The 13,238-nt window shown below is 37.6% G+C and overlaps 1 protein-coding gene across 3 annotated transcripts in view; it reads left to right on the forward strand.

Moving 5' to 3' along the window:
- PACRG (parkin coregulated) overlaps positions 1-13,238 on the forward strand; it is a 251,322-nt gene that overhangs the window by 144,378 nt on the left and 93,706 nt on the right. For 2 of the 3 annotated variants that reach the window (XM_055810987.1, XM_055810986.1), the window contains exon 5: positions 10,750-10,899. The exons of the other annotated variant lie outside the window; for it this stretch is intronic. In XM_055810987.1, coding sequence (XP_055666962.1) covers positions 10,750-10,899 — 150 coding nt within the window. The remainder of the gene's footprint in view (positions 1-10,749; positions 10,900-13,238) is intronic. 3 annotated transcript variants of the gene reach the window in all.

Genomic DNA, 13,238 nt, shown 5'->3' on the forward strand with positions numbered 1-13,238 from the left:
TAATATATGTGATGGAGGGGAAAGGGATAAAAGCCATACAGAAAAATTACTCTACAGACAGAATGCTTTTAAAAGCAGTTCCTCTCCTGCATGTTCATCAAGGGAAAATGTTATTAAAGAGCTGCTCTCTAAAAACATTTTGAATTGAAAATTAGAATTCTGTATTACGTTTTAATGATTAAGGATATATCTATCCTCCTGTCCTTGCTTAAGGTTCACACTTTTTGAACACTATATTATTAAAGATGAAAATTAGATTATTTGATGAATCTGTGGGTTACTGTAAGCCCAGATCCTTTAATCAGATTTTCTTCTGGTTATGCAAACAGGCAATGACTAACAAAAGATAGACAATTGAAATTAACAGGTACAGTTTCTATCATAAAATCCTAATATGCAATCTAAATAGTATGGAAGAATGCTATTTAGTTGAAAAGTAATTGCTTCCTGTTGTTTGTCACATTGAAAATCATTCTTTTTTTTTGGAAACCCAGAGGAAGAAAAACAATCTCAGATTGGAGGCACTGACTTCTCAAAGAGAAAAATGTTCAAAATATATTTTGATTTCTCAAAATAAAAAGTCAAAATATATTGTACCGTGCAGTGGCAAAACATGATAAAATACTTTATAAATGTAGCTATTGCATGGAAAAACAAATTGCCTGTATATGTCAAAATTGTAAGGAATCCAACTACAAATAAAAAAAAATGCAAACTCAGGGAATGTGAATACTTTAAGGAGTTAAGACCTTTTCCTCCCTTTCACAGAAGGTGTAGGCAAACCGTTGTTTGAGTTATTTAAACTAGAGCAAAGATTTATAGATTTACATACATGACCAATAGCAAAGTACTTTGTGGAGGAATTGTGAAAGTTCTGATGCACACCACACAGCAGAATATCTTCTTTGCCAGAAAGATCCATATCGTTATTTTCCTATTGCAGACAGGTTAAGAGGTAGAAGGAGGCTAATTTTGCCCTACATCACAAACTGCATCAGTGGCAGAGAGCAGGATAAAATGCAAACACCCTTGGGGTGGTGATCAAAGCTGTCTGTAGGTCACGTGAGAGTTCCCATGTTTTTAGGGAAAAAAGGGATCTGTCTGGCTCCACCATGTCTTTCAATGATGAACTGATATATCTTAAACTCACTTGTGGCCTACCGTTACCTACAGTGAGCCAAGAAGAGCCAGAAAAAGGGGTGTGAGGGTGAGAGATGCCTGTTATACCATGTGCTTGTCAATGGAAAACTCCTGTTCTAAACTTTGTGTGGTCACTATGGGAATGTAAAATTCCTTTTGATGCTCATTTTTGGGAAAATTACTGCTTTTAATATTACATTTTTCCATAACAAATGCCAGATCAGAAAAGCAGTAAGTCCTTTTGCTTGCTTTCATTAGGCTTCTGCAACTCTGAGGTTCTGAGTTCCCCAGATTCGAAAGGAGACACACTTGCAGACACAAACACTGAGGGGGCAGGAGGTTTTTACACCTTCACCTGATATTTCTATGAGTAACACAGTGTGTGGATGTGCCTCCTCTCCTTTCAAAGGCAGTGAGCACAATACCATTGACATTTTCTTTGCTGGCTGTGTAGTTATAGGAGTTTCCAAGCCTTTCACACACAAAGTACCCAATCGTTCCAGACCCCACGCTCCAGTTCATTGCAACTGACTGTTGCTAATGCAGTTGTTTATGCAGCAACTCAGTGAATCTCATACCTAGATGTATTAAAAAAACCAAACCACCAAATCTAAAGTAAAATCAAAATATTTTCAGAGTAGCATTTACTTTTAAAATCAGGTCATTTCAGTGGTGTAATTTATAGCTACACTGTCACAATTGTAGGAATAGCACACAATAGCACAGAGGCTGAAGTGAGTAGAGATGATCAGTAGGAACATCTTGACATAGCTTTGCTGATGAAGGAAATAACATGAAATTAAACAGTTAAGAATCTTGGATCACTCATTCACCAGAATCTTTTCTGTTCTGTGCTGTGAATCCTAAAATGGACACGTAGGCAATCTGAACTTAGGCCTAGAAGCCAATAAAGCTCATGTCTTCGCACTTAAATTGTAACTTAAATGGAAGTGTTGTTTCTACACAGTTGCAGTCAGCAGAACAGGCACTTCTGATTGAGTCCAAAAAGAATAATCTCTATCTAAGAAACATTGGATTCCATTTTCCTTTTCCTGGCTTTTCCCATGCTGTTAAAAATCCCTTCTGTGACACAGCAGATCAAGGATACCTCAAACTTTATTGAAAATTTTTCATTAGGGGAAGCAGATTTTTTGTGATTCAGATACAGAGAAATGCACAGAGCAGTCCTCCCTCAGTGTCACCTACAGAGTCCTTTTTAATGTTTAATAAATTTCTAAATTAAACTGATCTCTGTTTTCTTATTCTCCACTTTCTATTTGCATGTAAAACGTGAGTTGTTGGCTTGGACAACAGTGTAATTAATTCCCATTTAATGTCAAATCAGTGTCACAGTTGCATTTAGATACAGTTGAACCTTTTGCTATCAGTTAGCACATTTATATTTATATTTCTCCTCATATGTCTTCACTGTATTTAAGAGCATTTAATAGTCATTAAATACTTCCTTCTTTCACAGAATGCTGGAATATTTTTATAGAATAAGTATGTTTGTCTGTACTGTAGTCTTTTTCTTTCTCTAAATCCTGTAAATTGATATCTGTGATCTATAAAAAGTAAATTAAACTGTTAATGGATTTGCAGTTTTCCTCACCACTGGCTCTTGTGAACCAGTTTTGGTTGTTAAGATCAAAGACTGAAAATTACCTTTAAAAAATTGGGTTTATAAGCTTAAAATGCTTTTAAAGAAAGCAAAGGTCTCTGATTTCTTTTTTTTTTTTAGATCATCTTGATTCTTAAATACCAAAGCATTTCTCCCCTGTAGGCTCCATCAACCAGTACAAGTGATTGCAATTAGAATGTTAGATTCTGCTCAAAACTGGTCATTTTCAGGTAGTTTCAAACAGTATAGAAACTAGGTTATTTATTACTCCTGTCTATGAGGAGAAACTGTGTTTCTCATTCAATAAAGATAAATCTCATCTGTGTTTGGAAAGTGAAATCTGCAATTAACAACTCTCACTTTTGAAGTTTGAGTTAGAACTATTCTCTCCTGAATTTATTAATTTATTAATATTTAACATTTATTAGTACTGAATTTCATCTGCCATTTTATTACTCAGTCATTTGTACTGTAAAGTCCTTCTGCAGTTCTTCAGAGTCACCCCTTATCTTTGGCATCTGGAAAAACTTAGTATCATCAGAAAACTTTGGTATCATCACTAAACATCTCTTCCAAATCACCTTTGAATCTACTGAAAAAACATGAACTTCAACACAGATTCCCACAGGGCTCTACTCCTCTTCCATGGCCCATTGATTGTTGCCCTCATTTCATATGTCTAAACAATTATTTATTTATATGGAAACTACGGCAGTTAAGTGTTTCAAAAGCCTTCAGTGAGGGACCTTATCAGGTACCTTTCAGAAGTCTAAGAAAACCATATAATCAAGGTTTTCTTGTCCACATTCTTCTTGTTCAATGACCTACAATACTTTAGAACACTATATTAATATCTGTAGTACAGATCCCAATGTTACCAGTTTTGCAGATCTTTCCTGAAATATTTTTTTAAAAATTATATACATTTCATAGATATCAAAGCTGTTTTCATTGAGGGGGTGGGTACTCAGAGCAGTTTAGTAGCTTGAGGCAGCACAGGGGAAGGAATGTACATCTAGGAATGGATGGAAACTGTGAACGGGCATAGCCATTGAGTAGATTTTGGGGACTCTAGTCTCAGTGTATTCTTTATACTAGTTAATTAAACAGAGCCTGCAAATGTTAATAGAATTCAAGTTTTATAGGTGCTGATCTCATAAAACACTACAGTTTCAAGCACAACTAAAACTGAAAAAAAAAAAAAAAAAAGCCAGACTGTCTCTTCCATATTTTCTAGATCATGTTTCTTGCAAGTATCAATGACTCAGTTATGGATCTTAACCTTTTCTGTGCCTTAGGCTTTTGCTTTACGACACAAAGCCTTTGATTGCAACGTTGGCCTAAGGTTTTCATGCCTTGCCCCCTATTCCTCCTTTCCATCACCTCACTGCAACACATCACTCCTTCAGTTGTACTTGAAGAAATACAACTATATTGTAAATTGGATCAGGACTTTAAAAAAGCACTGAACACAAAGTTGTTATTCAGGTTTTTATTCACTCTTGACTGAAACACTATGTCTTCTAACAGCCTTCATTACTGTTCTGTAAAATTAGTATAATACTTCTATTATATCAGTTCAGGTAGTTAAGTATGATGCATTTTGAAAATTCTGGACAGAATTGTCTGTAAGGGAAGTATATGTCACTTCAATCAATTGCATTTTGAGAATACTTCATGTTAGCAGTTCTTTAAACCTGGCTGTGAACTTAAGAAAAGCCCTTGATCAACAAGATTAAGTAGATCACAACAGCCGAAACATCTTTATCCTCAGTGCTTATTGCCCTGCAGGAGACCTGCTCTATGTATCTTGTTCTGCTTCAGACAAAGGATTTTCTAAAACAGGTGCCTCCTTTACCAATTCAGGGAGAAATATGACTGTAAACTAAATTGGTTTTAATCTTTGATTGTGAGACGTAAATAGAAAATGGAAACTAACGGTGCATTTCTAAACATAGATTCACAGGTGTATTTGAAAAAGGAGTTGAATATGATTAGAGGCCAGTGCAAATTAAATTATCAACATAACTTTAAATATAAATGCAAAAATCTAAACTTTAATACTTAGAGGAGAGATGGAAGTTTGGTGAATCTGATTTGATTCTGAAAAGTATAGGCTATCAATGTGCTATGTGGGGAAGAATGTTCTGATTCAACCTTTTCTATGAAAATACACTGTGTCATGGAAAAGATCCACTGTATATACTGGGAGAAATGCTGTCATGTTTCCTGGCTTATCAAATGTATCAGTCCCAAATGTAAGAATTGTAGCTTCTATTATAGGGAACATCTGAGACTAGGATAGGATTTTCCAAACTGTCACATAAAAATGAATTATAAAAATAAAAAATAACAACTTAGATAGCTTCTAAATCTTTTTCTTCAAGTTATTAGAAGTGTTACTCAAGGAAAACACTTGAATGTTTTAAGATTATTTCTGTTGCTTCATACGTAAGCTGCTTCTATCTAAATGGATAAGCAAACAAATGGCATATATCTTAAGAAAAGTCTCTGCTCTTAAAGGAAATTAACAAAAGAAAATTCTACATTTACATAAATTGCCAATACAATTTAATGAAAAAAAGTCACTGAAGCTGTCCATTAACTGGTATTGTGTGTCAACTCATTGCTAACAAGCTTTGATAAATAGCACTGAAAAACCTCCATCTCCAAAATCTTCAGTGTTTCAAGTGTGCTTTCAAATCTCATAATTACCTATTACTATGGCTTTGAGTGGTAGAAACACAGAGCTGACTTAGATGCTGAGCTTTTACACCAAATATTTAACCTAGGAACATTTTAAAATTCTCTTTTCTGATGAAAGTTGTGATGAACTTCAGAAAGTACTTGTTTGGAATAACTGTAGCAGCACAAAATAAAATATGTTTGAAGTAAATCGTTATATACTTGCATTGAGCAGTTATTTAAGCTGGAGGGTCTCCTGGAAAAAATGTTTACCCTAATACAAACAAAATTGTCAAGTTCATATACCATTAAAGGAGAAAACATCAGAACTACCAAGCAACAGAGTTAATTTATTGGGTTGGGATGTATTTCAAAGTCGCTGCTTAAGAGACTTGTATAATGCACAGCATGTAGACTAGAAGACCAAAAGGTAAATACATACCATTGAGGGAAGGAACTCCTCTAAAAACCTGTAGGGAGCAGAAAAATATCTTTAAGTGAGAAGCAAACTGGTCATTCACTTTGTTGTTACTGTGAAGATCCACATCTTACAGCAAACTTTTAGGTCAGGAAGCAACAACCTAGTATGCTTTCAAATTGGAATACTTTGGATATTATGCATGTTTCCTTCTTTAGGGATTTGTAGCTGTACTGTGCTAAGAGTCTTAAATGGTCTGGTTTATACCTGTGTAAGGATACTAGTATTTTCTTCCATTTCTCTTAAACTTTGGATATCGCTGGCATTTTTCAAAATGTTGAAATATACTTATTTCATATACCATATTAAAATTTTCTTCCTTTCATTCATGTGGGAGAATGGTCAGTGGTGATGGTCATACACAAAAAATAATTACCAGATTTGTAAAAGATAAACATATGTTTGAAATTGACATATCCTTGGGGCAGGGACTGTCTTTAATTAAATGTTTAGACAGTGTCTAATATAATCAAGCCAGGAGCTGGTTGACTGCTATGCATGCCACAGTCCAAATATTTAATAATAGTCACAACAGTTCTGCAGTTAATTTGATCTTACTTTTGATATTTACAAGTGTTTTCCTAACACATACTGCAGATTTCTATGGTTTGAAGGGCTTCAGGCTCAAATTCTCCAGTCTGTTTGATTCTACCATATCCATCCACATCCATATCCTTCCAGGTTGCAGGGTGTGCCCTACTCTTGTGGCAGAGTTGGACAGCACTAGGAAGCACATGTAGAGGAACTCCTCTGCTCAGTGGCAGAGCCCTGGGAGGAGGTGAGGAGGTTAGGACTACCAGGGACTGCGAGAGAGAGGTAGACTACTGGAATTGCACCCCACCTTCCCTGAGACAGTCCCAACAGGCAGGCAAGATGCATGGTACGGAGGATTCCCTATCCTCTCTCTGCCTGGCTAAACATAGTGACTAAAGGGATAGGGGGCAATGGTGACAAGTTCCTGCCTGGCACAGCAGGCACGTCTCCTCTGTGACGCCTTCCCAAGTGCCTTTGTATAATAGATATAAGGCTCTGCAAGTGGAACTGAACAATAACGAAGATTATGGGTCATCTAACATTTAGTTGTCACCAAGGTTAAGTCTGCCTACAACCTGCATCTAAACTGCTTCCATAAAGAAAAAAAGACAGCTCATTGTCACAGGAGACTCCTTTCTGCAGGGAAAAGAAGGCCCAATATGCAGGCTGGGCCCACTTTTTAGGGAAGTCTGCTGGGGGTGGATGGAGTTAACTCCAGTTGGTGGCCAGTCACAAGTGGTGTTCCCCAGGGCTCAGTAGTGCTGGGGCCTCTTTATATCTTTATCATTGATCTGGATGAGGGGATCGAGCGCACCCTCAGTAAGTTTGCAGACAACACCAAGCTGGGGGAGTGTTGACCTGCTTGAGGGCAGGAAGGCTCTGCAGGGGGGTCTGGACAGGCTGGGCTGATGGGCCAAGGCCAATTGTATGAGGTTCAACAAGGCTCAGTGCTGGGTCCTGCACTTGAGTGACACCAACCCCATGGAGCACTACAGGCTGGGGAAGAGCGACTGGAAACTGCCTGGTGGAAAGAGACCTGGCAGTTCTGGTCAACAGCCAGCTGAGCATGAGCCAGCAGTGTGCCCAGGTGGCCAAGGCAGCCAAAGGTATCCTGGCTTGTATCAGAAATATTGTGGCCAGCAGGACGAGGGCAGTGATCGCCCCCCTGTACCCGGCACCGGTGAGGCCGCACCTGGAACCCTGTGTTCAGGGGGGGGGCCCTCACTGCAAGGCAGACACTGAGGTGCTGGAGCGTGTCCAGAGACGGGCAACGGAGTTGGGGAAGCGTCTGGAGCACAAGTCTGATGGGGAGCGGCTGAGGGAGCTGGGGGTGTTTAGTCTGGAGAAGAGGAGGTGCAGGGAGACCTTATTGCTCTGTACAGCTACCTGACAGGAGGTTGTAGGAAGGTGGGGGTCAGTCTCTTCTCCCAGATAGCAAGCAGTAGAACAAGAGGAAACAGCCTCAAGTTACACCAGGGGAAATTCAGGTTGGATATTAGGAAGTTTTTTCACCGAGAGGGTTGTCAAGCATTGGAACAGGCTGCCCAGGGAAGTGGTTGAGTCACCATCCCTGGAGGTGTTTAAAAGACGTGTAGATGTGGCAGTTTGGGACATGGTTTAGTGGTGGGCTTGGCAGTCCTGGGTTGGACTGGATGATCAAAGTTCTTTTCTAACCTAAACAGTTCTATGATTCTATGATCTCTTTAGCACTAAAACTCTTGATCCAAATTCTGACTTTTGTTTTGTGTGTCAGATGGAGGATGGGATGCCCCTGTTTTGGAGGAGGTGAGACAAGTACCCAGCTCATTTGCTAGCATCAAGATGAAACAAGGGCCAGTTTTACTATTTAAAGTTCCAGCAAGCACCCTTACAGCACAACTCAGGTGTAAGGAAACTTGCATGACGTGTTCTGTGATGAGCTGTTCTTTGAAAACATTCTTCTAGATTCAGTATGTGTTGTGTGCTGGACTCATTGGAACACTTTCTCGGTCATGAGGCATAATTCACACTCTTGATTTTATTAAGGAATTAATCTTTACAAGGACAGTCTTGGCTTCCACTCAAACCAGGGTTGTCTTTACACAAGACAGAACTCTGAAAACAGGATACTGTGAAAGCCTTTGGGAGCCACGATCTGCAGAAAAAAGTTCTTCCTGGGGGTGGTTGGACAGCCATTTCCACTTACATGACACCCTCTGCATGCCTAAAAATAAGGTCTCTCATCCTCCAGGACAGCTTCTACAGTCAGGTTAAGGATTGAGAGGCTGTGATTTCTGACATTGATTACTTAGTGTTTGTATGAATAATTAATTTTATTCATTTTAATGAATACAAATATTCATTCATGTTTGGATGAGTCACTAATAATTATTGTAGTGAAAATTACAAGTGTTGATGACAATTTACCTATTAGTTTGGTTAGTGACTATTTCTGTGTATGTCAGTTTAGTCATGAATAAACCTATACATTTGAACCCCGGAGTTTCCTCTTTCAGTCACTTTTTTAAGAAAATGAATAATGCCTTTCCTCCATAAGAGAGTATTTTCCTGCCTGGGATTTGAACCTGATCTTTAAAATTGTATCTGGGGGTCTCTCTTTTCTAAAGCAGCCTTTGAATACCTACCCATGAAAGCATAATTTGGAGCAGCCAAGCTCTGTTCTGGAACGTAATGTGAGCGTGCTGCATTGATGGGCTTCCTGTCCACCCATTCATATGCTCAGAGACATTATGAAATTGGGTGTAGCTTATTGGCTACAATATGGGCTGACAAATAAGACATATGTAACTGACTGTATTTTCATTTCACAACACTTCTTTAACTTGGAATCCCCCTATGATGCACTACAGTACCTTTATACCTTGGGCTTTCTAACTGTTGTTTAACAGTACTTTTATTATGCTGTGCATAAGCGTGGAAAGAAGCATGAAGGGAGTTTAATTACTATTTGATTCTCAAGAGTTGTCTACACATTCACCCAACCAATCTGCCATGGCCCTGCTTTGGAACTCTAGCTTTGACTTTTACAACCCGGAAGTCGTGTGGTAAGAAGCAGGAGTAGGTGGGTCACATCACATTTGTTTAAAGAGGTGGAAAAACTGACATTCATCCTGTTTGAGAATAGTACTTCATTCCCTATGAAATGGCATTCCTGACAAAACTTAGTGCCAGAAATACTGAATCCTATTACTCCAGAGTGAAGAGGCAGTTCTTGAACAAGTTGTTAGTAACTCCTCTTCAGATTTCAGTGTGTGCTTTACTATAATTTTTCCCAAGTGCTTATAGTAAAGTTTTGTTATGTTGAATCACATATTTATATATTTTTGTGGTTATAAAACATATAGTATTGAATATGAGCTTATCTTTTACAGTTTCTGCTTTCCCAGTTCAATGATGTAAACATCTATGTTAGTGGGCAGAACCCTGGAGAAGCAGACCAATATATAATAGCGTACCAAATTTGACAACTGCTTCCAGCTGCATAATTTCAGAGGAGGTTTTATAACTAGAGGGATTTTGCACGAAAAAAAATGTTATTTAAAGCATGAGTCATTTTTAATTACAAAAGAGAATGCAAAGTACTTGCTTTTAGTAAAATTAAAAGAGAAAATAAACAAAAGGTATTTATGAAATGTCTTAGTGTCATAGGCTTAGGAGCATGACTGAAAGCTAAAAGACAAATCTAAGTAGGCAAGACAAAATCTTTCTTTTTTTCTAGAATGTTTGTCTTTTAAAAAGAGCCTACAAGGGTTTTTTGTGGGTTGGGTTGGGTTTTTTTTTTCCCTATAAACATTTGCTTCATTGTACTGATTCTCAGAATAGTAGGAATTGTTAGTTGAATGAATAAAATGATCATGAAATAAATTAGTACAAACATACAAACACTAATTGTTGCACTAGAATGTATCTGTTGTCAACCTTTGCAGGTTGTCTTGCAGTTGTCCATTTCCATTGGCCCCAAATGGTACTTACTGAGCAGTTATTTTTCATTTGTTTGGACCACGCCAGTATTACACAGGCAGCATAAGAGAATAATGATCTGCATTCTCTGGGTTACTGAAGAGTCAGCACAAATTGTGGGAACAAATAACAATCAGACAAGGCAGTGTTTTATAACATCAGAACTGCAATCCATCTTTGGGATCTTTCAAAGCTGGACTAATAAAGACCCACTTACAATCCCCAGCAGAGTACAGTTTAATTAAATTTGTCCATTAGAGGACTCCTCCCCCTCCCTCTACATTTTAGAAATTAATTCTGCTTTCTGCCTATTATTCTTCCTACATCACAGATGCACTGAGCCTTCGTAACAGACAGGTCATCTGCATCACGCTGAAAGTCCTCCAGCACCTGGTGGTGTCAGCTGACATGGTGGGGGAGGCCTTGGTGCCCTATTATCGGCAAATCCTCCCAGTCCTAAACATCTTTAAGAATATGAATGGTGAGTTATCCTAACAGACACGGTGTCTTTCAACTCCTAAGGTAAAAAGGGGCTTGAGGCAGAGTTAATTAACAACGTAGTTAAGATTTATTACGGTATATAAACTCAAATCCATTTGGAGCTCTAAATAATGTAAACTCCCCCCCCTCCTCCTCTTACTATTCCCTAAGGATGCACTGAAATTAACAGTTTCATTTGTTATTCCTTGCATGTACAGTTTATTTAACACAGTACAGAAGCACTGAAGCAGTTCTATAATCTTCCAATAATTAAATTGTAAAGTTTTTTAACAGTCTTTTGAATACATTAATAAATTGCAAAGATTTTTTCCTCCCTCCAACACATTAGTTTAGTCCAGCGTTTTTATTCTGTTCTGTGCTTTTTACAAGCAATTCCCTGCTACCATTAGTCTTAGGAAAGAATAAAAATAAAAGTAGCAATCAAACTAATTAATTTGAGAGTCAAGAGAACTCCTTGTTGTAGAAAAATTTCAAATTACATAATGTCTAGCAAAACAGTGATGTTTGAAGGTATTTCTGCTCACTTAGCAGGTTTTATTATAGAGGCATTTAGAACCAATTTGTATCTACAGTTGAGTACGTTGTTTTCTTTGTAGTGCCAGTTTCAGTCTTTAATAACTGATACTGTGAGTACTGTATACTGTGAATGCATTTTAAACCTCAGTCACCAGCTGAAATCAACAACATGCATCTTGCTTTTGCCAAACTAATCTTTAAAATATTTTTTGTAGTAGATCTATCTGTATTTATCTGTTCCATTACATATCAAGTTACTGACTTCAAAGTTTCTGTTACTCACATGCAGCCATACAGATCAAAAGTTAATCCCTCACAATCTTGCAAAAGAGGTATTTCATTAAATTCATGGCATTTTAATAGTTATCTACAGGACTGCTTCCTATTATACTTTTTGTTTGCATTACTACAGAACGTATTATCTTATATTCACTTCCAATGAGTGTAAGATTCACCTCAGGTTGAAAAATGCCTGTCTAAATACTGACTTGGAGACTCAAAAAAGACTGAGATTTTAGATGCCTTTAAATACTTATGTGTCTGTGACTTGGTTTTACTTAGTGAGAAACTTGCAGTAACAGATGGAATTCCATAAATGCAGTGTGGTTCAGATGACTGCTGTGGCTTTCTAGAAGCTGTGGAACGAAAGTTTATGAATAAAATCTGTAGGTTGAGTTTAAGTAATTTCAGCAGGACTCCTTATGAATTAGAAGATTTTCCCTTAACAGATCCAATTTCAGTATCTGTCACAAGACTGTAAAAAGGACTCTCATTTATTAATGAATATACAGTACATGCTTTTTTCCAAATTTCAGCCTGAAGTAACCCATTAATTCTCTTGACTAGGCTTTTCTGTAGTGATTTCAAATGGATAACAGGGAAAGCTCATGTGTGACTGGGTACATAGCTTAACAAGGCATTAAACACATTCTAAATATAGCCTAAGTTTTGATTGAATTGTGAGCAAAATAAAACATATTTTCAACATATTTTCATGATATCTGTGCTACATGAGTTTTACCTATATCAAACTACACTGTCTTGATATTCAACAGTTAAGAACCAAAAAAAAAAGAAAAGAAATGTTTCAAAATTAATACGTTTTATTAAAGCACTACTTTTTTAGAAATAAAGGTTTTGAAAGGTCAGTATTCCCAGTAACAAAATGGATACTGTTTGCAAGGCCTACCATATGAAACTGCTCAACTTATTCAGTACTTGCATGTGGATTATAGAGAGTCTTCCTCTGTCTCCCTCTGCCTCAAAAGGCTTGCATTTATGTCCTCCCTCGCTGGTTGTTGACAGAAAATGTATGCTCCCTTCCTTCTTCTTTCTATCTCCAATATGCTTAATAGGCAACTGAGGTACAGGTCTTAGCTCCCAGTTGTAAGGAAGGTGTAGAGACTAATCCAGGCTATTTTCTCCACTGCTTGTTCATGCAGGTGAAAGACAGGGTGAGTGGAGTGTACACTCCTCTTCCTTCTTTTATGTGTACCTTGAGAAAGGAGCAACTGTGGTACATCTTCCAGGAATTGTATGAATTGCGGTCTATTAACTGTGACACTCTGGAATTTGTCCAGAATTGAGGTAGCTGGAAGGAGCCATGATTTAGTCATTGCCACCTCACTAGATCAGTATCTATCTGCTGAAGGAACTCTTTCCTAAATTCAGCATCTGTGAATACCACTCTGACACTAAACATTAGTGTTTTTAATAAGACATTATGTTAATTATAGACAATGTTTAATTAATAAGACATTAAGGTCAGCTTACCTTAAGGTCAAGTTACCTGGTGACCAGCTC

This window comes from Falco peregrinus, chromosome 7 (genome assembly GCF_023634155.1).
Source record: "Falco peregrinus isolate bFalPer1 chromosome 7, bFalPer1.pri, whole genome shotgun sequence".
NCBI classification, from domain to species: domain Eukaryota; kingdom Metazoa; phylum Chordata; class Aves; order Falconiformes; family Falconidae; genus Falco; species Falco peregrinus.